This window comes from Agelaius phoeniceus, chromosome 13, assembly GCF_051311805.1.
Source record: "Agelaius phoeniceus isolate bAgePho1 chromosome 13, bAgePho1.hap1, whole genome shotgun sequence".
Taxonomy (NCBI): domain Eukaryota; kingdom Metazoa; phylum Chordata; class Aves; order Passeriformes; family Icteridae; genus Agelaius; species Agelaius phoeniceus.
This window is the reverse complement of record NC_135277.1, coordinates 5,609,681-5,635,626: the sequence shown is the minus strand read 5'-3', so window position 1 is coordinate 5,635,626 and position 25,946 is coordinate 5,609,681. Positions and strand designations below refer to the sequence as shown.

General features: G+C 41.4%; 1 protein-coding gene across 2 annotated transcripts in view; it reads left to right on the top strand.

Annotated features, from left to right (window-relative positions):
• Window positions 1-25,946, top strand: part of MCTP2 (multiple C2 and transmembrane domain containing 2) — a 125,070-nt gene that overhangs the window by 9,292 nt on the left and 89,832 nt on the right. For both annotated transcript variants that reach the window (XM_077185422.1, XM_054641957.2), the window contains 4 exons: window positions 12,299-12,396; window positions 13,170-13,760; window positions 18,950-19,012; window positions 20,148-20,256. In XM_077185422.1, the coding sequence (XP_077041537.1) occupies window positions 13,233-13,760; window positions 18,950-19,012; window positions 20,148-20,256 (700 nt within the window). In that variant the 5' untranslated portion in view covers window positions 12,299-12,396; window positions 13,170-13,232. The remainder of the gene's footprint in view (window positions 1-12,298; window positions 12,397-13,169; window positions 13,761-18,949; window positions 19,013-20,147; window positions 20,257-25,946) is intronic.

Below are 25,946 nucleotides of genomic sequence, written 5' to 3'. Positions count from 1 at the left end.
AGATAACACGCTTGCATAGGAGCTTGTTTATAAGAAAAAGAACATTTTTTTTTTCAATCTATTCAACTATTTCCTATTCAACTTAAGCATTTAAATGTTGCCTGGGCCCAAGGGGTCTGTTTCTTAAGGCTTAACTAGTCGTTTTAGGATTGTGGGGATGTTGGAGCCATGAGTGCCCTGAACTCTGATTTTAAATCATGTATCAGTATAACAGCTGGTCCTGAGTGCACCTCTGTTCCCTGAGATGTTGATGCTGTAAAATCATCATAGAACCAGATGGAATATTCATATTTGGACAATTTACATGTCTCAATATCAAGGCTTTCTTTGTGTATCCCACTGTAATCCACAGAAGATTTTCTGTGATCTACATAAGAATTAACTCCCCATTATCTTCTGTGTGAGGGTTCTAATGAGAACCACGAGTGACAAGAGAAACTGGGCCAAGTCTCCCATGTTAGATCAAATGATTAATCACCTTTTTATATACCTGGCAATTTCTGCCTTGGAGAAATTAGCTTGGGTGTAACTACAGGTTCACCAGCATAGCCACGGAGTGGGTTGATTGCTGCGTGGGCAGATGGTTTTGGTCCAATTTAGGGATCAGTACTAAGGAAGCTTTGTTGATAGAGACTTTGTTGCTGTTAGATGTTCTCTATTTTCCCTGGATATTGGGTGTCTTGTGAGCTGCAAGGCACTGTGGATGTGCAATCTGTCTGTCCTGCCCTGAGGATGTCACCTCCTGAAGCACATTTGACTTTTGCCACCCCTGTGGCCTCGTGCCTCGCTGTGCCAGGGTAAACACTTGCAGGAATAGAATTGTATTTACAGTAACTCATCAAAAACTTGCTCTGGAGTGATATAAAGGAGGGTCTTGCTCTATTTTTTTTTTTTTTAATATTTAGAGATTACAAATTTTTCTTAATCAAAAACTTCAGTCCTTTAAAAAGCTACACAGCCAGAGGTAATTTTCAAACCCTTTAAACTATTCTTTCAACTTAGTTAGTACTTGGTAAAATATTTGTAAAGACTGTAGAAAATTAGATGTTAATTACCTTTTCTTGAAACATTCCTAGATGGTTTTGAACTTAGGTTGTTTTGCACTACATTATATATTCAGACAAATCAATTATCTTGGAGGGGGGAAAAAAGCCTGTGGTATGTGCCAGGTCAGATGTTTGGATGGTGTAACAGTAACCAGGTTCCTTGAATGAACCTCTCTTTCAATTAAGAGAGATTATTAGAGAGGAGAATGCAGGAGTGGGAACAGTCTGAGTGATGTGGAGTAAACAGAGAACAATTATTTATAATTTCACATAATTCAAGATGTTAAAGAGGTAAGAGTAAATGAGCAAGATTCAAAGATTTTTTTTTCCCTAAGATCCTCTTCAATAAAAACAAATCTTCCATAGCTAAATTATGCTTCTGCTTCACACAAGCATAATTTATCTGTGCAGCTCATTACTCCAATACCTTCCTGTTAAAGATATAAATGAATTTTAAAAGTTGTTTGGCAAATTAAGAGAGAAAACGCCAGGGGCTGTTAATCACAAAGATGCAGGTACAATTTCTAGCTGAAGCGGCTCCTAAATCACAGATTCCTGGAAACAAGGATTATTTTGCAGGCAGAATCACAATATGATTTTGTGACCTTACAGTCTTTCCCTGAGCATCTGTTTTTGGTCAGAGTTAGAGGCAGTTTATTGGGCTAAGTGGATATTTGGAGTGATATGGTCCCCTTGCGTCCTATGCGTGATGGAAATTTGGATGGTTTTTCCTGGGATCACTGCTGTTTTGTCTGGAATAGTTTCAAACAGGTGAACATTAGATGCAGCTTCAATTTCCATACTTGGGGGAAAAAACTCAAGTAAATAGTATGCTGTGTTTCCTTAAGTTTTGATTAACTGGCTATTCATAAATGTAATCTGTAAAGAGCACAGATGAAGTTGACCTTTTGCAAGGCTATACTGCTGCAAAGCTCCATTTTGAAATAATTGGATTATTGTGGGAAAATGTAATAATTTTAGTTTTAATTTCTATTTTTTAAATGCACGCTGCTTTTCTAAGAAGACTTTTTTTGTTCTTTCCTTCACATAAGCAGACTGCTGACCTTCAGGCAATTTTTTTAACCCTTGCTCTGATTCTTTCACTGCCTCCTGTCAAACCCTAGGTGGGGACTGATGGGGACAAATTGTGTCTGTGCTTTCCTATTCACTTCTGAGGAAAACAGACCCCAGAGCTCAGAGTCTTCAAGTCTGCCTGTGGAACTGAAGCTGGATCTTCCAGTCTGGTCACGGAGGTGTCCAACCCCTCCTGCCACCAGAGAGGACCCTCATGTTGGGTAGGTTGAATGTACTCTGTGACCACTTTTGGCCTTAAAGGAGAGCCTCTGGGTAACAATTTCTGGTGGTTTTCAGTTCAAAGTAATGAATTAGGTTTCTGCTCCTGGTGTTTTGGTCAGTGGTGGTGAGAGCCGGAGCATGGTGACCCAGGGGGTGACTTTTCCTCCTGCCGTGGTGGGTGCCTGGTTCTTGTGTATTTACACAGATGCTGCTTCACTGGCTTGTTTTCACTTTCCCACAAAAACAACTCGATAAAATGCAAGCTAAATACTAACGTTGCTTTTGAGATCTTTGTTTGGTTTTGTTGGCCTTTTGGGATGGGGAGAAATAAAGGGAGATCTTATTCATATCCTTCCTTTCTGGGAAGCACTTGTACCCTTGACAATTCTTCCTGTTGCCCACTCCTAGAACTATAGATGTAGTCTGTGGAGTAAATTTTGCTTTACTGGAAACTTTAGGTTTGGGAAAATTTCACTGTTTGGGAATTCTTGGAATTGTATAGTTTTACTGCCTTGAGATCAGAGCAAATTTAGAAATAAAGCAGTTCTGCTTTTGCATAACGCCATAAATTAAGACACGAAGTAGCTCTGTCTTTGTAGGATTTATGAGTGTGCACTTTCATTCTCTCCTCCCAGACAGATAAGCCCTGCTCTAGAAGCTAAGTTTCTAGGCAGGGCACATAATCTATATTGTTTGATAATCTTTTAATAGGGGTGAATGGAAATGAGGGGGCCACGCTAATTTATTTGAGCAGGCATTTGTCTGTGTTGCCATTGATGTGGAGGTGGTGATGATCAGGAGCTGTCAGCGAGGATGGGGCAGTCTCTCTCTCAGCTCACTTTATCACGGTTGTGAAAGTTCTTTTTTTTGAAAGTCTGACTCATTTGGGTTTAAGTGAGGAGAGAATAAGAGCTCAGTTCTTTGAAATTTTATTGGATGCAGGTTCCCCTTGAAGTAAAATCTTATTGAACCTAATGGTTTTGACAATTTCAAATAAAAGTATCCAAATGAATGAACATAACTCATCCCCTTGTCACTTCTTCCCTCGGTTTGAAGAGGAATGTTTTTTTGCTGTCTTCCCTCATGGGAAACATCTGCAGATCCAAATGGCAGATCATTAATGTTCATTCAATAGCAGGCTTTGTTCCCAGTTTCTTCGACTTGGAAACAATTAACTGGAGAGTTTTATTTTGTCTTGTTTTCCTTTTTGAATGCAAACATCTAATTCCAGTTATATATTCTAGTGGATTTTGTAGATTCCTGCTATTTGGGATTGCTTGTAATTATTTTAGAATAAATGCTCCCTACTCAAATTCAAATAGTGGGAATGGTGCCTTTGTGCTTGTGGTGCGATCTTAATTTATTTTATTGTATAAGTGGCTGAATTTTCTTCAACTCTGTAAAACCGTAAGATACAAATCTCTCTACAAGGATTTGTGTTCAGGAATGCTTCTCGTTCCTCCCATTCACCAAATGCTTCACAGTAGCATTTAACAAATAATCTGCCTGGTCTTTGATAGTAAGCAAATGAAAGCTGATCAAACATTCACCTACTTGGGTGCAAAAGTTGTTTGAACCAGAAAATCTGTTCAGCTGACCGTGAGCAGTTTGTATTTCAAGACACTTGCCAGATTGGTGACTCCCGTCCATATCTGCTAGATGGAGGAATTGAAATGTGAATAGCTCTTAAATCCATTTAAAAAAACGTTACTACATCTTTAAAGGGTTTATTGACACCTGTTGAAAAGTTCTGGATTTGAGCTTTATGCGATTTTAATCCATGAGCCAAACCAGGAAATTGTATAATTGACAGCTGAATTAAAATACCTTTTAGTCAGTATTCACCAGAACTAAACATCCATGATTATAAACCCAGTGTTTTGTTGGTTAATTAGGGGCTAAGTAGTCATAATTTGTGCACTTAACACTTTGAGAATATGTGAATGGGGCACGATAATGACAAGTGGTCAGCTTGATCCGTTCTAAGCTATCCTGCCTGGAGCTATGTGTGCATGAAAGGAGGATTAAAACCATACAAAAAAACCCCATGGTGGTAGCAGTGTACAAAAGAGAAGCCAGCGTGGTTGGGCAGCAAGAGCTGTAAATATGATTAAGGGAAGGTGTTTAAAGTTAGCAATCTACCCCACCCTGCCCATGGCAAATATGCCTCAGATGAATCAGGCCCAGGTAGTTTTTTAAGGGCTCCATATAATGTGTCTGCAGGTTTTCACGGAGCAGGTGTGTCGTATTGAATCATAGGAAAGCTGAAAGTGAATTTTAAGTTGTTTCATCAGGTGTCATCCAAGCTCAGCAATGATAATATTCCTGTTTTGTGGAGCTTTTCTGATTGGATCACTTCCAGGAACCAGAATTAACAAAACCAGGCTTTGCTGTAGTTGAGGTTCTCTGAACTTCTGCAAGTAAAATCCTGAACAGGTCACTTATTATTGACCCCAGCAGAGTATTCCTATGCTTTAATTTTTGTGTCTTTTATTCAAGCTTTAAATAGTTACTGGAATCATAGTTTGTGCTTTTTCTTATGATGCTGCTCTGGCTGTATGTTGGGGCTTCATCTTTAGCAAACCAAAACCCCAGTGTTGAGACTTTGGAAGTACCAAAGTGTAATTACAATGAAGATGAATTAAATTTGCAAACTTTATCTGATCTTCTCAGTGAGAAAGTAATGCTGTAACAGAAACTGGAGACAAGGTGCAGATTTGGAGTGCCAGGAGGCTGAAAACTCAGATGGTGAATGGAAAGTGAAACCTCAAAGATGGCTCTTTCCTGTGAAAAATGACTGGCATTTAGAGATGTGTGCTGGCATATGTTCAGTCCTTACAGTTGGAGAAAAAGGAAGTTTAAAGGAGTTTAAGGAGTCTTTGGGTTTGCTGCCATTTGTGTGCTGAACACTTTGCTGTCATGACTTCAGGGGAGCAACGTGACTGGTTTTAGTTGTATGCATTGGCTTCTTTATATTTCAAGTAGTAAATTATTGTCCAGGGTGAGACCCTCAAACACCTGACTTCACCAAGGGATTGCTAAGGGCTTTCTCTGTCTGTGTCCCTTCTAACTTTCTCAGTGTGATGCACAACTCCAGGTATTTAAGTGCTCTTGTTTTCTGTAGGGAGACTTGTTGCTCTTGCAGAAAATCAGGGCTGCTACTGGTGCAATTCCCTCATTCAGTGCTGTGCTGCAACACACCAAACTCTCTTTTCTTTAGGGATCTTCAGCCTCCTGCTTTGGGAATTAAAAGACTGCAGAAACACTGGTTCACTTTACCTGCAGATAAAGTGCAGCTCTGAGCCTGGCTTGTGCCATGTCACTGTTGGAAAGAGGAACATAATGTAGTAAGGAGAAAAAAAAAAGGGCAAAGCAGTAGGTTTTTGTCCTGCTCAAGTTGTCATCAGGGCATTTTTATGAATCAAAAGCGTTCTCTTTGGGTTATTTTGGTAAATTGTTAAATAAAGAATCATAGAGAGCTTTTAATAGACCTCTCCTCTATAGTCACTGAAATTTGATAAGAAGTGTGACAGTAATAGTAGTTATTTAGGGAGAAATTCTGGCATATGGACAAGGAATTTGCGTATAGTCACAAGCTGCTTTTATTGAAATATATGATTTAAGTGCTAGTAAAAGGCATGAGTTGATTTGGCCTCCAGTGGAAGTGAGTCTCTGATTTCCTTCCTAGGTTTGTTTTCCCTGAGAGTTATGGAAAGGGAGGATCTATTTCTGTGCACCTCTTGTTATAAAAATAAACCTTTTGTTATGAGGGAGGTGAGCAGGGGCTGGAAGGGGAGAGAGTGAGGAGGCTGCAGGGCTGGATTCCCAACTGAGCTCCTCCACGGGGACCAGCTCTCTCAGCATGTCTGCACCTGCTTCTATCCTGGCTTTGTGTTGTCTCTCATGTGAGCCCAGTTAATTTAGAGCTCTTTTTACCTCATTCTTACTCTGTGTGTACCTACACCTCTCCTTCCCCTTGCTGCTCACCAGCTTTCCCTCTCCCCCTGCTCCTCCGGGTGCCAGCATTCCCAGGGATTTTCTGATGTGATTGGGAACAATGAGACAAATGATAAACCATTTTCAGTCAGTGGGAAACAAGTGTCCCAGCTGCTGGTGTGATCTCAGCAGATGGCACAGTGCCTTCAGGAGAAGGATCTGCCCCTCCAGGATCTCCCTTGGAGTCTGGTTTGAGGTGCACATCATCACTGCAGGAAGCAGATCTTTGTGCACAGGTGTCCCTGGAGAGCTCTGCTGCCCAGCAGGTGTTGTTTGCACTGTAAAGATCATATCTGATTGCCCCATTCTGGTACAGTCTCACACATTTGACTGGAAAGGTTGGAAGGGTCTTTTTGCTTGCACAGGTACAACTGCAAGCCACAATATTTTGAAGGAAGCTCAAAGAGTGGAAGGAACTTGTGAAATATGTTTGTAAAAATACACCCAAACACTTCCTCCTTCATTTCCTCTACACATACTCATCATTTTTCTTCTGTTTTAGAAAAGACAGAAGCAAAATGAAAGCAATACTTTCATAAGCTGGAGGCAGGTGCACGGTATTTTCTCAGTGACTTTCACTATCAGATGCTATTTTAAGATGCTTGTAGCAGCTGGTCGTTCTCTTATTTCTCCTAGTTACTGTCTGCTCATAAATGTTGAGAAAAAAGCCCTCCAGATTGTGCAAAAGAGCCTCTAAGGAGTTAAAGTGGGCCTGTTCCTCTCTTGCTGCTAAGTGGAGGAGGATGTGTGCTTGTTTCACGTGTTTGTGAAAGATGAAACTCATCATGTTTGAGCCAATTAAAAATCAAAGAGCCAAGCATGGGATCTAAAAGAGCCTAAAACCCCATGAATCTGTGAAAAAACCCCAAACCCCACCAAAACCAACAAAACCCAAACCTAAAATAGAAAATACTACTTTAAATGCCTTTATTATCTGCATGTAACAAACAGGCTTTTCTTTAGGCTTTGTATTTACCCTGGATGTTACTTGTGATCTTCTGCAGAGACTGTAGATTTCTTTCATCCCACATCAAGAAAATAAAGCTGGTTTGTTTTGGATATCTTGTTTCCATTGAAGCATGTAAAATTGTTTCTTACAAAGCACTTGTTCTAGTTTGGCTGACAGCAACAGGTCAAGTCTTCATTTTATTTTATATATTTGAGTTTAGCATCCTGCTACGCTCTGCAAATGAATCTGTTACAGCAGAGCAGGATCTGTATCCACAGCCTGGCATCATTTGAAGCCCTACAGGGAAGCTTAAGCTCAGTGGGAAGATTTGGAAGCTGCCCAAGCCATGACCCTGCTTTAGCAGCAAATCACCTGTGCAGTGAAGATTTTACCTGCACTGCATCAGTGCACTCCCTGTGATGCTTGCTAGTGCTAAAAATAATTCTAACACTGATTTCCCCTGGGTAATTAGCCTGTGCAGAATCAGATTGAGATTAGATTCTTTTTTCTGGTGCCTTATCAAATTTAAGTCCAGGTATTTGCCATATGCTGCAGGGAGGAAAGGCTGTCTCAGCTTGTCCATATTGTAGGGAATTTCAGTGTCCCTTGCTGCCTTCTGGGATCACACCCAGCTCAGCCTTCCAATCTTCCACTTGGGACTTGTTGGGTTTTTTTTTGTTTGTTTTGTTTGTTTTTGTTTGTTTTTGTTTGGTTTTTTTTTTTTTTTTTGTTGGTTGGTTTTTTTTCTTTTTTTTTTTTGGTTTTTTTTTTGTAAAGGAGACACAATGCTTGTAATAACTGATGCTGGGTTTGGAAATCTCCAGGGCAAACTGGTAATGCTCAACAAAGGGTTACTTGATTTGGATGATATTTTCTTATCTCTGTGGCTGTTGGTGCTTATCATAAAGCATTGCCAGATAAGGGACTGAAATAAGCCATTGCAAAGAAGGAAGTGTTGGTTTCTTTACAAGAAGTCATTCCATTCCTAGTAATGGTTTATCTTTGGCTGTGCTTGAGCTACAATGATATTAAAAACCTGGGGTACTTGGTGTGTTCTGTTACAGATATAACCACCCATGCAGTGGTTGTTCAGCCAGCAGAGAGCTATTTCCCTGATACTTTCCTTTCTCTCCCAGGGAGGAATGATTTCATTTATGGCTCCTAGAGCCAGAAGACTCAATTTATAGCAAAAAGATAAAAGAAAAATATGAAAAAATGTCCTCAGTCCCTTTTCCCCCTGCTCCCTTATCACCTTCTTGTCAGCCTTGTTTCTCAGGGCACTGAATTCAGACATTATAAACCTAATGGAGGTTATAAACTTATATTAGAACTTTCCATAGCCAAATATTATGTTGCATAAGGGAAATGTGATTATCTTTTATTGTAATTTGTACAATGTCTCATGCATTAGGTTTTAAATCAGTGAATGTGCCAGACAGGCAGAGATTGGGGTGAATATCCTATTCCAGAGCAGCCAGAATCGATAGAGGTTTTACACTGAGGGAGTTCCATTAGTTCCTTCCAATTTGAACCTGTGCTAATATGCATTCAAGTGAGGAGCATCTTCCTAACAGCCTCTGATGCATGTGTTGGTAATTTCAGCTGCCATGGATTTAGGTGTTTATTAGCATTTAGTTGTAGCTGAAAACACACTGATTGAATTTGAACTTCGAGGTGGCTGGCATGCACACTGCCCCAAAGTTTTCACCTCCATTGGATAAACAAATGAGTACAAGGATTAATGGATTTAATTAATCTAGAGCTGTAATAGTGCTGGTGTGGTGCTCAGGTGTATTTTTGTCATCTTGGCTGACTTTGAACATGATACTTTAAAAATATTAACCAGGAGCATCTTCAGTGTGCACGGGGCACTTGTGGGTGTGCAGGGAACGATTCCATAGTGAAGAAAGACAATTTCTTCTCTAATTTCCAGTGTGTAAATCAATTTGGGTTTGTTCAGTTTATTTGCTTGGTTATATTGGCACTTTTATAATATTTTCAGAGTGTCTTGCAGTATTTCTCACTTGTGGCTTTGCTGGCTTCCTGTCAAGTCAGTAAGTGAAGTAGAATTGCAGGATGATTTCTCTAGGCTTTCAGTGGCATTTGAAATATCTCTTATAGCCACCTGGTAGAACATCTAAAAAATCATTTAGCTCCAAATATTATGTGAATTTAAGGGAGTGCATATGGAGTGTTTTACTGAAAGAAACCAAAGCACATTAAAAAAGTTCTAAAAAATTCCAAGGACCATAATTAGAAGATACTTAAGGGAGGATAAAATGCTAGAAATATTTGTTCAGTTCTAGTGAGCTGTGACCAACTTTTTTTGTCTGTAATCCTTTCTGTCCCTATTGCCCCCAAAAGAGGAGGAGATGGCAAAATAAAAGGACATAATAAAAATGACAGGAACAATCAAAAGCAGTCTCTGAAGGAAGAGATTAAAGTATATGGATTCTTCTGAGCATTTGAGATTTGGCAGCATATTAAAGAGAAGGCTGAAGGAGGTAGGCTGAAGACATTATCTTTTTCTTTTTACCTAAGAACAAGGAGCCATTCAATTAAATCAAAAACAACAGAGTTAAATTGATAACAGGAAGTGTGTCTCTTTGAATGTTTTCTGTTTGCAGATTTTTGCCACAATGTGCCATTGAAAGGGGAAGAATAAAGAGGCCAAGCTTAGACCAAGAATTTGGCAAAATATTTTTTTCCCAGTGGTTGCTTAGGGAATATTTGGCGATACAGTTGGCCATGAACTTGTGAGGCTGAGGAAGGAAGAGGGAAAACTTCTGGCCTGTGGAGAATAAGGACTACATGAACAACATGTTGGTACCAAGAACACACTTTCTACATGCAAAGGAGAATTTCTCTCTCTTCAAAATAAAGTGTTTCTATTGATGCTGGTTCTGTATGGAAGAGAAAAGCAGAGGAAATTGATGTGGGAAGAAAGGAGAATTGTGTGTGTGAATGTGGGCTGGCCCCAGCAATCCTGGCTCCAGAAGCACTGTGGAGAAGGGTGGTCCCCATTCCCAATCTTCCAGTGATCTCCCTAGGGAATATTTCTTGTTGTGGTGGAGATCTGTGTGTGTCTTCTTGAACTGAGGAAGTGAAAAAGCAGATGGCTGATGTCAGAGTGCATTTCCCCTTCAGACTGTATTTACCCTTTTCTCAGATGAGAGCACATTGTGTGTTTGTTGTTAATTGTGTATCATAGCCATCATTCGGGTTAATTTATTTGTAAATACAATACTTACATAAGAGAAGTTGTAGCTGCAGCAGGAATGTGGGTGTAAAGGTCCAGAGGCAGAGTATGGTTAAACTTCCAGGCAGTGCAGTGACCAGGGATGGGTATATTTCTTCTGTGGCCTCAGTGAGACAACCTGCTGCTTCCTGTGCAGCAACTATCACTGATGTGTTGCTCCAGTGCAGGAGCTGTGAGGTGGCAGCTCAGTGGAGCCATCCCCGCTGTCTTGACAAAACCCCTTTTAAATTTTTTTTAAACATTTTGATTCCACTGTGTTGCTGCTGGGCTTGAGGAGGGCTCTGCCCACTCTGGGTTAAATGCAGATAGATATCAGAGACACAGTGTGGTCCCTTTTAGAATGGGCATTTCTAATCAGCAACTGAGGCAATCTAACTGGGAAAAAGAGCATTTGACTTGGGGAAAGCAACTGGAAAAACCTACAGGAATAAGTCTGCTCCTTGGTAACAAAATCTCAAAGCAAACAAAATAACAACAACGGCAGTGGGTCCTCAAAGTGAGAGGGGTGGAGAATAACAGGAAGGGAATGGGAAGCAGTAAGTGCCTTGGGAAGTGGATGTTGAGCTGGGCTCTGCCTTTATTTGCAACATCTTGGCTCCAGCAGGTTTCAGTGCAAGTAGGCGAGCCATGCAGAGAGCAGTAGCAGAAGATGAGTTGTTTAAATGACTCCCAGCAGTGTGTTTCATAATGTTTTGTGCAAACGTGTTTAGCCCAATAACTTCTGTTGCTGGCACGTGATGTAACGCTGCCAGGGAGGCTGTGCCTGCCTTGTCAAGATGTCATGGAGACAGGGAAGGGCCTCAGTGAAAGCTCTCAGCTGGTGTGAGCAAAGCCAGCCATGTCTCCTGAGGTTGTGCAGGGCATCATCAGGTGCTGCTCCAGCACAGGCATCCCTCCATTCCCAGTCAAACTGGGCTGGCATTTATGTCTTTGCTCCTCCCTCTGTAAATCTGTTGTGCTTCAGCCTGAGTTCAGTGAGAAATACAAAGGCATGGTGGGTCTTTCTGTGTGAAATCTTCCTCTGTGAGGTTCAGAAAACTGATTTTACATAGTGGTGCTGTAAAGGAAAAAAAAACAAAACAATTTCAGTTTGTCCATGTGCACTTTGATATTGTGGCTGTGTTGAGCTAATACATCTACACTAACACACATTCCTGTTTGGGCAAAACCTGTTATTGCCTTGTGAATGCATGCAGTGCCATTAAGCTTATTTATTTATTTATTGTGTTATAATAATGCTGATATTCTTTATTTGCTAATATAAATGGGGGAGGGAAAGATTGTGCAGCTTTGGTTAGACAGCAATGCAGTTAGAGAAGTTTTTTGTAGATTCCTGAACACTCTGCAAGTGTGGCAAGGTTAGTCATAAAGTTATTTAAATAAGTTATTAAGTAACTGGTTATGCAGCCTCATTCAAATTAATGAATGCAAGAGTAGATTTCTTTGAAAGCAGGCAGTAATTTCTCTGTGTGCATTAATCTAACAATTGTGTTTCTGTTGCCTTTCCTGGTGTTTTTCCTAGTAATCAGGAAAGCAGTGGGAAGTAATTTTTTGTCGATTATGCAATAGTTAGAAGGTAAACATGCTGTGAGTTTAGGAACAGCCTCATGTAGTTAATGGGGGTATATTTCTGAGGATGTGGGTATGTACTGAAACCTCTGTGTGTGTGACTGTAAAGGAGTAAATCTGCAGGTTTCACCACCTTTTTTTCTCACTGGGTTTTGATGATGATTTGACCACGTCTCTTCACAGAATAAGGATGATTGCTCAGCTGTTAACCACAGAAGAGTCTGTCTGTGAGGATATTCCTGTGCACAGAGGTGTCCCTGTTCCCTTACGATGCACATACAGTGAGTGATTTTATTTTAGCTCTTTTATTCCTGACCCTCCCAGCTGTGTAAATGCTCACTGTGAATCAGCTCAAAGATAAGTCCACCAGTAGGTTTTCAAAAGTGATCCACCCATCCATTTTTGTATTATTTTCCTCTCAGTTGCCTACTTTACAAGGAAAAATAATTCTGCAGTTTTCACTGACAGTGGGTTAATGTAAGGGAGTGTTTTGGGGTCCCAGTTGGGATTCCTCAAGTTCAATGTCCTCTCTTCAGCCTCAGCTACTTAGTTTTTACATATCTGCCAACACCACATCCTGTAAGAATCCATGTAGCCTTGGAAATAGTCAACAAAGCCCTACATGGCCTGGGAAAGTGGCAGCAGAAATGTCAGTGCCAGCTCTGCCAGCATGTTTTGTGTGCTTGCATTATCACGATTTAACTCCCATCAGTAAGCTTTGTACAGAAACAGTTTCAAATTGGACAAATCTCAAGTTTTCACAAATCAGGGCTTGACAGAAGAAGAAATGTAATGTCCCCTCTTAGAAATAATGAAGTAGTGGGCAGACATTGCATTTTTGTGTAGGAATAAACACTTGCTCTGGCTGTTTTCCTCCTAAATAATCAAACCTACCCACCAGATTGTATTTGGAAGCACTTACTAATGTGACATGCTCTGTTTTAACTGTTCAGAGAAATGACTGAAAGTTTTTAAGATGAGACAACATGAATCATAGTCTTGAGCGGCTGTTCACTTTTGTGATTGACTTGCCTCCTTCCTACGTTCCTTTTAGTCACCCTGGGAATCGCTGAAGCTGTTCTGTGCAGGAGGCATTGCTGAGATTCCCCTTGCAGCAATGGACTTGGACAAACAATCCGTGTGGGGATCCCTGAAGCAGAAGACGCGGCCGTTCCTGCGAAACCTGAGCGTGAGGAAGACGAAGAAGAGGTCTGGCAAGATGCTGGAGAGGAAGGGCCGCTCCTTGGACCGCTGTCTCAGCGTGTCCGTGCCTGACATGCTGGAGGTGGACACCCTCATGGAAGAGGAGGAAGAAGAAGAAATTACTTACACGGACGCTCAGGTGTTGTCGAGCTGCTCCCCCAAGAGCTTTTCCAGGTCTGTGGTGTCCCTGAAGAGCAGAAACACTTCGGTGAAGGCAGCGGGAGAGGACTGGCTGTGGGCGTCACAGCAGAGGACGCGGACGGAGGTGACAGTCACCCCCCCAGACATGCAAGACGTGGGCATTCAGCTGGTGTCCTCACGAGGAGCTGAGGCCGTGGGCAGCCCCGTGTCCGAGGGGAAGAAGAGGAGATCCAGCGAGGACCTCTTTGAGCTGCTGCAGAGCTCCCGGCTGAGCGCCACGCTGAGCGACGAGGGGACAGAGGTGGGTGCTGGAGCAGCAGTGAGGCTCAGCCGCCACCTCCTGTGGGCTCCTTGTGCTTCTCCTTCATTTTCTGGGTTTAAAAGGGATGGAGGATCCAAACAAGGCCAGGCTGTACAGGGCTCTGATCAGCCTGGTGTAGTGGGAGATGTCCCTGCCCATGAGGTGAGCTTTAAGACTCTTTCCCACCTGAAGCGTTCTGTGAGGAGGGGGCTCTGTTCAAGAAATGAATGAGCAATGCAAATAAGCCCAAACTTTACATGATATACACATTATTCAAGACTAGTTCAGCTATCCTTCCTGTCAGTCTGGAGCTGCAAATAACACTGCTCCAATTTTTTAGTTCTTTTATTATTCTTCTGTTATTTGTAATGATACCTGAGATTTTTCAGCTCTGTTGGAATTGCTCAAATCAAAAGTTGTTGCAGTTCTCTGAGCTCAGAATTGAGGTGCTGATACATTTGCTTTCTAGTTAATATAATTACCAGGATTGCTATGTAGCACTATCAATTTGCCATCCACCCACTGAAGGCTCTGATGAAGGCAATAGGTGAATGATAGCTGTGAGCAAGGTGAGCTCTGCCTCTTCCAGGAAGCACAAGATGGAGAACAGAACATGTAGCATCATTCTCAGGACTGTTTTTTGGGTTTTTGTGATGATGATTTAAGGAGGTGAAAAACTAAAATGTTTTCTCTGCACTGTCTTGTCCCCCTTTCCTTCCCCCTGCTCTGTGCTCAGTATTTGTGTCTGGACATAAATGACCCAGGAGGATCAGAGACCAATACTGTCACGAAACTAATTCCTGCCTGGCCTGAGCAAATTGGGAATCCTGAGGAGCTCTATGATAGCTTCATTATATCGACAGGAGGTGAAGATTGTGGCTGCAGGAAACACTTCAGGCAAAATTTGTTTTAGTTAGATTTTGTGGAAGTATGTCTGCTCCTGTTGAGTTCTCTCTGGGAGGGTTACATTTTCAACTTTCTGAGGCCTTTTTCTTATTACCTGATTGTTGCAGTTGTGGGAGCTGCCTCTGTAGTCGTCCAAGATGTTAAAATGGGAAATGGGCGTTTTTTGTTTCAAATCTTCCCTTGGGAATAGGGATTTCACAGGTTAATTGTTTTTTTTTAACTGCACCTTCTAAAGGATGATTAGCATTGATGTGGGGAAAGTGGTCTTTTCTGATATAAACTGCTTGTTTTGCATCTCAGAGACCTGTGTATTCCTACCAAATGGGTGTTGGCTCCCAGTCTGTTGTGAGGCAGAGTGTCAGACTGGTAGTTACTGACCATCACTTGCGGTTTAGAGTTGCTAAATTGTTCACAAATTGGTTTCATCTTGCTAGAGTGTTCATTATTTTGAAGTCTACTTAAGAAAAGAAACTGAAATAGTACAGTGCTTTGTTTCTCTGCTCAAGCGTTACTCAAAAGTTGTAGCACATCACTTGGTATATGGTAAATATATGGACTTTAGTTATTTTGGAAGTTTTTCCAAGTTGTTTTAATGATAGCAGCCGTTTTTTCCTGCTGTTGTATGCCAGAAGCCCTAATTTAAAATCTGCCCCAGCACAACAAAGTTAATACCAAGTCCTGCTTTGATTTTGGGTGAACTGAGTGTTCTAGGAGAATGAAGTACCTGTATAGTGATGAAACAGCTTAACCTCAAGTTAAGTTTCATCCAGATGCACAATCTGAGTCTGGCTTATTTTCTGCAGCACTTAAATCTTTCCCTAAATGTGTATTTCTGTATTTGCTGTGTAAATATAAATGTGTGTAAATCATACGGTATCTGCTTGTATGGCAAATCATCTCTCTGTGTGAATATGCCTCCTTACTGTTATCTGCCTCCAGTGCAATTTATAAAGATCTTTCTCCTCGAGAATAAAAGGAGAGAGTGAAGCAAAGGAAAGTAGAAATAAGGAGAATTGAGCAAATTTAATTACATTGAATCTGGTGAAAAACAAATTCAATATTGGAAGGTGTCCATGGCAGGGAGGGTGGAACTAAATGATGTGTAAGCCCTTCCAACCCAAGCCTCAATATTCTATGATTCTATGACAACTCAGTATTCAGCTTTGCTTGTACTTAATTGAACAGTTACCGGGTTTGTGCTGTGCTTGCCTGGGATAGGAATAGTTTGTTAGGGGACTGTGGTCCCTGAATGCTGGGTGGGGTTGCTCTGAGGAGCACAAGAGTTCCCATTGTTCTTGTGTGAGCATCACTCCCTGCCCAGGGAGGTAAATCAGAGGGAAGGCAGATCCCTGGAACAAAACAAACTAAAAAAAGCAGAAATGTAGGCTGAGCTCTTTTCCCCCCTGAATTGCTTGTCACATGCCACCTACTCATTTCCTGGTTGTCTTTGGCCACCCGATTCCGTGAGATCAGCGTGTGCTTGTGGTTTTCTCACTTGTGTGAACTCCCCTGCAGAGCTCAGCACAGCCCATCTTCACCAAGGCTCTGCCCAAACACCATTTTCCCATTTGTGAGAGGTTTGCTCTCTGTTCCCCATTGCACCCAGCTAGGCAAGGCTGAAGAAGTGGGTGAAGTTGTGTTGAATCCCTGTGTGATTCAGGTTGTAAAAGGTTCCTGTAATGCCTTTTTTTTTTTTTTTTTTTTTTGCCATTGGGTTTCGTCCATGGCCAGTGTCATTGCTGAAGCGCTCTGATATCTCTTTATCTCCCTGCCAACACTTCGCAGTGAGTCACTGTCCTGGTTTAGGGCGAATTTGGGCAACCCAAGGCCTTGTCCTGTTGCAGATGCACTCAGTGGTTTTGTATTTTGAATACTTCTTCTGCAGAAACCAAGGGGAGGCAGAGGTGGGAACGCTTGTAAAGAAGAACTTTCAATTTATGTATATTCATACATACTCTTGCTTGATTTGTTTTCATGCAAATATATTTGGGGCTGTGACCCCTCTGGGTGTGCCCACTTTTGTTTAAAGTTGAGAAGTGTCACTGTAGTTTGATAAAATCAAGGTTTCAGGACTATGTTTTCACCATGACTTTTATCTATATTCAATGATCTCACTGCAGTTAGCTACCTAGTATAACAGTAATTTATATTATGTGGAGCTAAAATTAAAAACCCCAAGTTTTTCTATTTAAAATTATAATTGTTCAGTATCTGTGGATGTAATGCAAGTAAACAAAAAACAGAATAAAAACAAAATCATAATTTTGGGGGTAATTTTTAAATAAATGGTATCAAGCTAGCCAAGACAATACTTTAAAAATTATTATAATTTCAATGCAGTTCTTTGATCCCGTGTTAGTGCCGTGTAAAACGAGCTGTAAAGAGAGACCATTACCAGTGCCAATGATGGTGCCTGAAGGAGATTCCTGTGAAGCCAGAGATTCCAAGAAACACTAAGTTTAATGCACATGAGTGAGATTTTATGCATACTAGTCAGAAAATTCAAAGTTAGGGTTCCCCTAGCAGCTGTAACTCAGCTCCGTTGTGTGAGAAAATTCTTCTGCCGCTCTTTATGATGATAATTTTTCCACTTTTAATGTGTTTTTGCAAGGTGGCCAAGTTATGATTACTGTGGGAACCATAAAGTTAGATTTTGTCTGTCGTGCAAGGGAAATCTTCCTTGCAATGCTGGATTACTGTACTTCCTGATATCTAATATATGTATTTGCAGGAAGAGGAGGAAAAGAATTGCACAAAGGGTATTTATATTTATTTCAGCATATCAATACAGCCAAGATTTATTTACTTTGGTGCAGGAGCTGGTTGACTTTTAAATGTTTCTGTAGTGCTGCCCACAATGCTGCTCTCATTGGGAGAGGTTTGAATGTTCCCACCCTTTCACATGAGGATCGAATTCCACCTTGTGTGCATTTCTGCAGACAGAGACCGCCCTTAGCATAAATCTTTGTGTTTGAACGGCCTGTGATTGCCCTGCATCGGACCAGAGGAGTTTCCCAGGGACCTTGGTCCTCTTCAGCTCTTGGAGCAGCCAGAGGAGCATCAGAGGTGTCCTGGCTGGTGAATCACTTCAGACAGACGTGATGCTGGGCCACTGGAGCCTCAAGGTGTTGGATGAGTCACTATTTAGGAAGAAATGTTTGAGTTCCTCTCCTAAAAAATCCTTTGGATCTTCCAGTTATTGCAGCAAGTTGGGGGAAGTACATGTTTCTCGTATTTTTATTTTCTCTTTTGTTGTGGTTTAACCTACCAGGCAGCTAAATATCACATTTTCTCTCTTACTCCTTGCTCAGTGGGAACCATCATATGCAGGAGAGAATTGAGGGTAAAAGGTAAAATTTAATGGTTGAGATAAAGATAGGAAAGGACAGAAAAGGAAGATTAATAAGGGAGAATAATATTATTATTCTAATAATATTTTATGTATTATAATAGAAAGATATTATAATGCAAAAGTCTAAAAGTTTAATTATATTAATTGTATATTTTATCTAATATTTTAAAACAATGGATATTTTGATAGAAATGATACAGCAGTTGAAGTATTCAAAACAAGTGAGCACAGTGCAATTGTTTATCACCTGCTGACTGATATCCAGCCAGTTCCTCAGCAGAGGGACAGCACTTGTCCAGCAACAGCTAAAAGCATCAGTGTGTTATCAACATTCTTCTCACCCTAAATCCAAAACAGAACACTGTACCAATTACTAGAAGGAAAATTAACTCATCCAAAAACAAGAACACCTTTCCCTTTGACAATTTCTTTGTAACTTTTCCCTTGAGCAATTTTTTTTATCTCAAACCAAACAAAAAAACCCCGCACAAACAACAACAACAACAAAAAAAACCCAAAACCCAAGCACCAAACCGAGTTAAAAAAATGATTTAAAAAACCTTTAAGTGGAACTTGCTTTTTGGGTGGTGAAGGAGAAGTTGTGGTCAAGTGAGAGCAGCCGGCTGCCAGACACAACAACCTTCAGACATCAGGAGAGTTTGTGATAAGAACCTTCAGCACCCAGTGCTGGGGAGGAGAAGAAGAAATTTATTCCCAGCTGGAAGCAGGCACTTATTTTTCCTGGATTAAATTCAAGAGACTAAGAGCAGTTACTGCAAAATAGGAAAAAGAAATATATATTTAAATTATCTATAAGCATAAGTAAGAGCATTTCATTCATTACTTGTATGTATGAGTAATTTCTTACTGATGTTAGGAGCATTTTGTTTCCTCCATTGTTGTCTAATTCATTGTATCCTTTGTTTTATAGTGCCCGTGTGGAGAAATGGATTTTGACTCTTCCCTATCATCTCAAAACTTTGATGACCAAATGGTAAGTCCTGTCATTTTGAAACTTGATCAGAAACACAGTTTATTTCAGATTTAGGTTCTTTGCTTCTTACAAATTCAAAAACTCATCAGGTGAAGAGCCCATCTAGAGATTTGCCCAGAGTGTGTTGGGTTTTCTTTTTGTGGGGGTGTTTCAGTCTGTGGGGGATTTGTTTATTTAGTGGTGGATTTGTGTTTTTGTTTGGGTTTTTAGTAGTTCAAAGTGGTTGCTGGTGTTTTGAATAGACCCAAACGTTCTGGATTTTTTGAAGTACTCTATAATATCTATATTGTAACTGATGAGAGCAGCAGCATGAATACTCAAATAACAGTGTAGGAACAAACTGGATTAAAGTAAATACAGCAAGTAACACAGCTGTAGGCTTTGACAGGTAGCAAAATCAGTTTCAGGGCAGTGTGAAGAGGCACTGGCAGTTCTGACATGTTATTCTCATGTAAAACATGTTTGCTTTGTGGATGAACTTCTCTACCTTTGCCCTCTGATAACCTCTCAAGTGCTGTCCAGAGCTGTTTTCACCAAGTGTTCCAGCAGGAGGATGATGCTGAGCTGTGTGACTCTGTGGCAGCACTTCTGATGAGCAGAAATCCTCTTGAGTTTGCTTCTGCTAAAGCTCCCAACCAGCACTGCCTGTCACTGCCCTTCTCTCTTTTGGAGCTGCACAAAGTGCTGTGCTCTCCTCTCAGCAGCTCTGTGAGATGTGTTCTTCCTCCTGAGGTTATCAGCTGGATACAAAGGACTTTCAGGGTCTCTTCCAACTTGAGAGATGCTCTGAATGCACAAGAAACAGCTCAGAAAAAAATGTGCTGATAGGATTTGGAGAACGTGTGCATGCATTTGTGATTCTTATATCATCACTCATTTTCAGGTAAAATCCTTTCTTTGTTGAACATACTTGATGCTGATACTTAGCTACTTGCATAGTGAAGGAAAGCCTGGGAAAGAATTATTTTTTTCTTTTCCCTCTTTTTTTTTCTTTCTGTTTTTTCCTTTTCCTTTCTGTAAAAGGTTGCCCTAAGGAAAGATCAGAACTTTATCTCTGCATAGGCACTGGGAGCACACCTGCCTCGTTTATGATCTGTTTCCAGAGGTGTGTGACTGATTCCTTTGTTCTCCTTAGGCTCTGGAGGAAGCCAATGACTGCCTGAGTGAGCTGCCCAGCCCCTTTGCCTACCTGCTGACCATCCACCTGAAGGAAGGCAGGAACCTGGTTATCAGGGATCGTTGTGGTGAGCCCCACCTTCCCTCTGGCTTCCTGCAGAATTCACACACTTTATCACTTTGTTCACTCCTTTATCACTGATCTGTTTGGCAGCAAGCTGGCTGCTTATCTGCAGTGCAACGAGTTGTGGCCTTGTGTCTCTCCTGCAGGTCAGGGCACTCACAGGTTGGGTTTATCCACCAGGGGAGGGAGCTGCCCTCTGACTGTGCAGCTGCAAAGCTCCTTCTTGGCTGCCCTTAGCACCTGGACCCATTCAGGAACTGCAAGAAATTCTATTTGAGCTTAAAAATAACCTCCAAAGAATAATTGGAGGTTTATTAAATGATGGAACTGCTCTGAGGAGTGCTTTTGGGGTTATCTGCAAAGATGTTAATAAAAGGGGGAACCACAGGAGCAAGGCTGTAAGCCAACAATCCTCTCCAACCTGGGATGTGGCTGAGCAATGACAGCATCCTAAAAACCCAATAACCCACGCCCAGATGATGTATCAAATAAATTATGAAATATTTGGGGAAGTCCTGGAAAAAATGTGTGAAAATGCCTTCCCTTAACCTGGCTTTTATTCAGGATTTTGAAAGAGGGAGTAGAAGTGCTTATGAGCAGCCAGTCACTTGCTGTGGAGGAAGAGCTGCCCTGCCAAAGGCTCTCTGCAGCCTGAGGCAGCAGCTGTGGCAGGACCTTCCATCTGAACCTGTCAGAGAGCTCTTCCATACGTCCAGGCTTGATTTCATATTTTTTTCCTGCATGTGGAAACAGTTCTGGTAGTTTTGTCTTGCAAAATGTCTGAGCAGCTTCTTTTGAGGTGAAGCCATGGGCTTTATTCATTTGGTTTTAAACAAAATAAGCTTGCACAGCCTAAAGGCCTGTGAAGGTTGAAGGTTTGCACCTGGAGGGACCTGTCTGATTTTATATGAGGTGCTGTTGGGATTTCTGTTGTCTGGTATCTCAGTTAACTTTTTCCATGCTGGTTTTTCATGGCTTCCCAAAACAGTAAGTTTTGGTTGAGTGTATGCTTGTTTTTCCTACCAGTTTTTGGAAGGAGTGAACCAGTACTTAGATTAAGATCTTTATGGTTATACAAAAGCCTGAATTTCCTCACAGTGTAGCAGTTCATCAGATTTTACTAGCAGGCTGCACAAGCCAGGACACATCCAACTGCTCCTAGGAAAATGATGCTAGAAATGAGCAATTCCAGCAAAGTAATATTTCTAGAGAAGACAGAGCATACTTTGCTCTAGGCTGTGTTTTGTTGTGTAAGAAAGCAAATGCTTGTCTTAGAAAAGCATTGGACAGCACAGGGAAACAACATAAGGGGGGAAAAAAATCCCTTTTGATGAGTCTCTGTTGCTTTGTGGCAAATGACCTCTGATTTAGTAAACTGAGTATGTGAGGGGATGCTTTCTTCAGTAAAACTGCTGCTTTTTATTGCACAGGCAGCAGGGGGGGAGGAAACAGTGCCTTAATGATTATTCATCAGTCACCACCATGCTGCAGTGGTGACTCCTTAAAAAAATAAAAATCCCACAGTGGATGCCCATCATTGCAGGCCTCTGCTGTCACTCTGGTTATGTGACATCTTTGTGTGATGCTGGGGCTTGACCTGCAGCCACTGGGCTTTCTCAAGGTGCCTTTGAAAGTGGGAGGTTGTCAGATCTGCTCATCTCTTCAGTGGGAGAAAGCCCCAGAGATAACTTGTGGGCTGGGAGTGTGAGACTTCCCTCCTCTCCCCCTACCCTGGTGCTGCTTAGAGCTGCTGTGCTGGGGGGTATCAGTGTGCTCTGAATAATTTGAATTTAGCAAAATATTCACACAGACTGAGTGGAGAGTTTATGCCCCAGCATCTTTAGCCTAAATAAGGTTTAAAATAAGTCTTGTAATTTTCCTTAATTTTAATTTTCATTTCTTATGCAATCAGTGATTTATCTGGAAAAAAATCTCAAAGCAGTCATCAAACCCATCAGTTTACATATTTTGAGAGAGTTTCTTTATCTACATAAAGATAAAGGAAATGGTATTTAAGTGTGGTGTCCTGCCTTCTTCTCATGTTTGCACTTTCCCCCATAATTTTATTTTACAACAGTTTAAATAGCTCAGGCTTAGGGGCTGCAGTGTGGGTGGGTGATGCCCTCTCCTGGCAGCTGAGTAAAGTCTCTTGTGCTCATGTTCAGTCTGTTTCTGCCTCTGTTTTGTCCCAGTGTAAGAAGTATTTATCTGTGTGTACATGTAAAAATAAATCTAAGGTGGGTGACCAGGGAGAGATATTTCTGACATTGGATATTTCTGATATTTTAGATATTGCTAAAAACCATCCTGGCACTACTCATGAAATTCACAGGTTTCTCCCTGAATTTACTAATTATATGCTTAAGTTATTAATTGGGAATAATTATGCTTGGCCAAGTAAAGGATGAGCAGGAGTTCCACTTAGAACTGCAGACTTCACTTTTTTCCAACTTTCCCAGTATTTCTTTCTGACTCTTTGCCTCACTATGTACTGCTCTTTCCAGGATCTGTTCCCTTTGGTGTGATATAAATTCCTCACTCACTTTACCAGATTTTCATTACTTTTTTTTTTCCTCTTCATAATATTAATCCTGTTAACATCTGCTCTTTCCTATTTTTTCCTTCACTTTTTACTTCTTGCATTGCTTTTTATCTGTCTCTTGTGTCTCTCCAGTCCCTGACTTTCTGCAGCTCCTCTCCTTGTACTGCCCTCTATAGAGAGGCTGCATCAGTCCAGGACACTGGTTCAGAGATGCATGTGCTTCCTCTAAATTGCACAACAATGTAGAAAAGAAAAATAAATCAGAGTTTCAGTGTTTTCTTCTCCTCTTTTATCTATTTTTTGAAGGATAAGTGAAAGAAAAAGCCTCTGTACAGCAATACCCAACATACGTGCCCCAGCCAAGGAATCCAAGTGCTGCTAGAGCAGGATCTTAGTTCTGGTGGAAAGTAAAGAAGCTCCAAAAACTCCTTTTTTGGGTCAAAATCAGTGTCTTGTCTGGGATGTAGGATAAGAGAGGTGTTACCTGTTGCTCATCAGCTTGCTTGGAGTCTGATTTACTTGCTTACAGTCTCACCCAGTCACAAAGCAGAAACTGCCTAAACAGATGGAAAATTTGACATGTTACCTGTGTGCACCTTGGGGCCAGTGTTAGGCACTGCATGGGTCCTAAATTTATACTTCTTGTAGGGGATGAGCCAAACATTGAAGGTTATGTATATGTGTACATAACAGCCCCAAAAGTTTGATATTTTTATGTATTTTGTGATGTTATTGTTACTAGATGTGTTTCAGTGATGGCAAGGAGTTTGCATCTGTGTAGTTTTAATACTACAGGTAGTAAGAAAGCAGAAATGTATTTTTTTAATTAAAAATCTGTGGAGCACTGCAGCAGCTTGGCAGAACGGAGAGATGATTATTCTCTATCTCATTTGGCATTAAGAAACAATCACTGGTGCTCTAAGTGTTGGCATCTTGTGGCACCCTTAGTGATTTTAGGGCCTTGCTGACCCTTGTTTTGTCAAGTCCAACTTCATGCTTTGAGCTGGGAGAGGCTGGAGCCCATTTCCACCTGCTGGTTCACCTTCACAGGGCAGGATGATGCCTTGTGGTTGTTTGAGTCACCCTGAAGAAATCTCCAAGGTCCTGCTCCCCTTTGGCACTGGGGTGCTCTGGCTGTGCACGTTGCTCCTGGTGGAGTCGCCCTTCCAGAGCAGTGGACAAAGGGATGCCACAGCTGTAAGGAAGGGCTGCCTTCCTTCAGGTGGCAAAGGCAGCTCTGCTGCTGTAAAAATAAACAGAAACTGGGCTTTGGGTGCCTGTGAGGGTGAGAAGCCCCTCCCATTTCCAAATCATGTGCTTTTAAAGTTCATTTTTCATCTGTTAAACAGTGTAGTTACAAGAAACACAGTTCTCTGATGTGGCTGTGCTTGGTGTCTTTTTTCTTTTTATTTCCCCTTTAACCACATGTTCCAGCCTGAATTTTGTGTGCGTCTCTTTTCTACCTGGTTTTGTGTTTTGTGGATCTTTTTTATGGGACCTTTGTGCCCTGTCTCTGTTTCTTCCTTTCAGGTTTCATTTGTTTCCTGTTGCTGCACGTTGGTTTTCCTCTCATGATGGAGGCAGTGTGAAGGGAGCAAGGGGAGAAGATGCAACACCTCCATGGGTGCATCGTGCTTTCCTTGTCCTCAGCACATCATCCTCTGCTCTCACATCTCACAGCCCCCACTGCCACAGGTCCTGGGGGCCTCCCTGTGAGATCAGCCTCCCAAGGACAAAATAAAAAGAAAGAAACTTGTAGAATAATATACACTTTTAACTTCCAGCAGCAGTGAGCCTGCAGGAACCCACCGCTCATAGCTCTGGGCTATCCAGAAGTTAGACTTTGGTGATCCCAGTGGGTTTTGCCAGCTCAGGGTGTTTTATCATTCTGTGTTTCACTGCCTGGGTCTGTGCTGATACCAGAGTGCCAGAGGAAGAGATGTGTGTGTGCTCTGCTGGGTATTTGTCAGCTTAGAGCAAGTAATTGTTTGGAAAGCAACTGCTCAGAGCAATTAGGCTGAATTGCTCTCTGCAAACATGCTGATTAATTTAGACTTTCTCTGTTTTCAGGGTATCTGCAATTAGATCATTAGGCCTTCAGATTTATTAATTATTGCCATGTATTAGGCAACTTCTCACACTTCTTTTTGAAAGGCGTAATCATGGCTAATTTACAAATGCTGAGAGTTTGGATGGTGCTGAGCACTCGTTTGGATGTTTTCTCTGGATGTTTTTTGGGTGGTTTTTTTTTGGATGTGAACAAGGGCTTGTGCTGAGAGTGTCTGACTGTGCCAAGCCCAGTTTCTGGAAGTGCAAAGTGCCTGAAACTTTGCCCTTGGGCACAGTGATCCCTGTGAGCATCCTGCCTGCACTGGTGTGGGAAAGGAATGCACTGAGATAGGAACCTCAGAAAAACAGGAGGAGTTCAAACAAAAGCAATTTATGTGTCTGGAGGAGTTCAAACAAAAGCAATTTCTATGTCTTCCAATCCTTGTAACGTTAAATTAGGAAATGTTGGAATGATAGACTAGGAAGAGAATTTTTAGGCCCAGAGAATACCCTGTGACTCTTCTTGTGTCAGACTTGTAGTTTAAAAACCAAGTTTCTTAAACTGTTCTAGCTCCATCAGTTATCAGAGCTGAGTCTTGGGGGGCACCTGCCTGCATTAGCAGCTCACACTGCATCTTTCTGGGACCTTGTAAGAAGATTTTATTTGGGTGAAGATTCAGAAGATGAGAAAAAAATGCTGAGTTGGGGTTTAGCATGCAGAAGAGAAAGCTCCAGGGAGCTCTTGGAGCCTCTGCCAGTGCCTAAAGCAGTATTCAGTTGAACTAATTCTTACCAAAGACAATTCTGTGCTTTGTGTCACATGTCCCTAATGGGTGTCACATGGCATTTTGGTAGGTTTTTCTCAGTTCCTTTAGTTTTTTTTTTTTTTTTTTTGGTGTTTCTGAAGTGGTCTTGACTAGAAAGTCCTATATCTGCATCTTTCATTCTATTAAGTTCAGGCAATTTTTCCCCTCCTTCACCTTCCCTGAAACTGTTTACACACTTTCTTCACACTTCTCTGGTCTTTTTGGTTTATTGGGTTTTTTTTGTGGTGGTTTTTTTTTTTTTAGGTTTGTGTGTGTTTTTCTTTTTCTGGTTGGTTT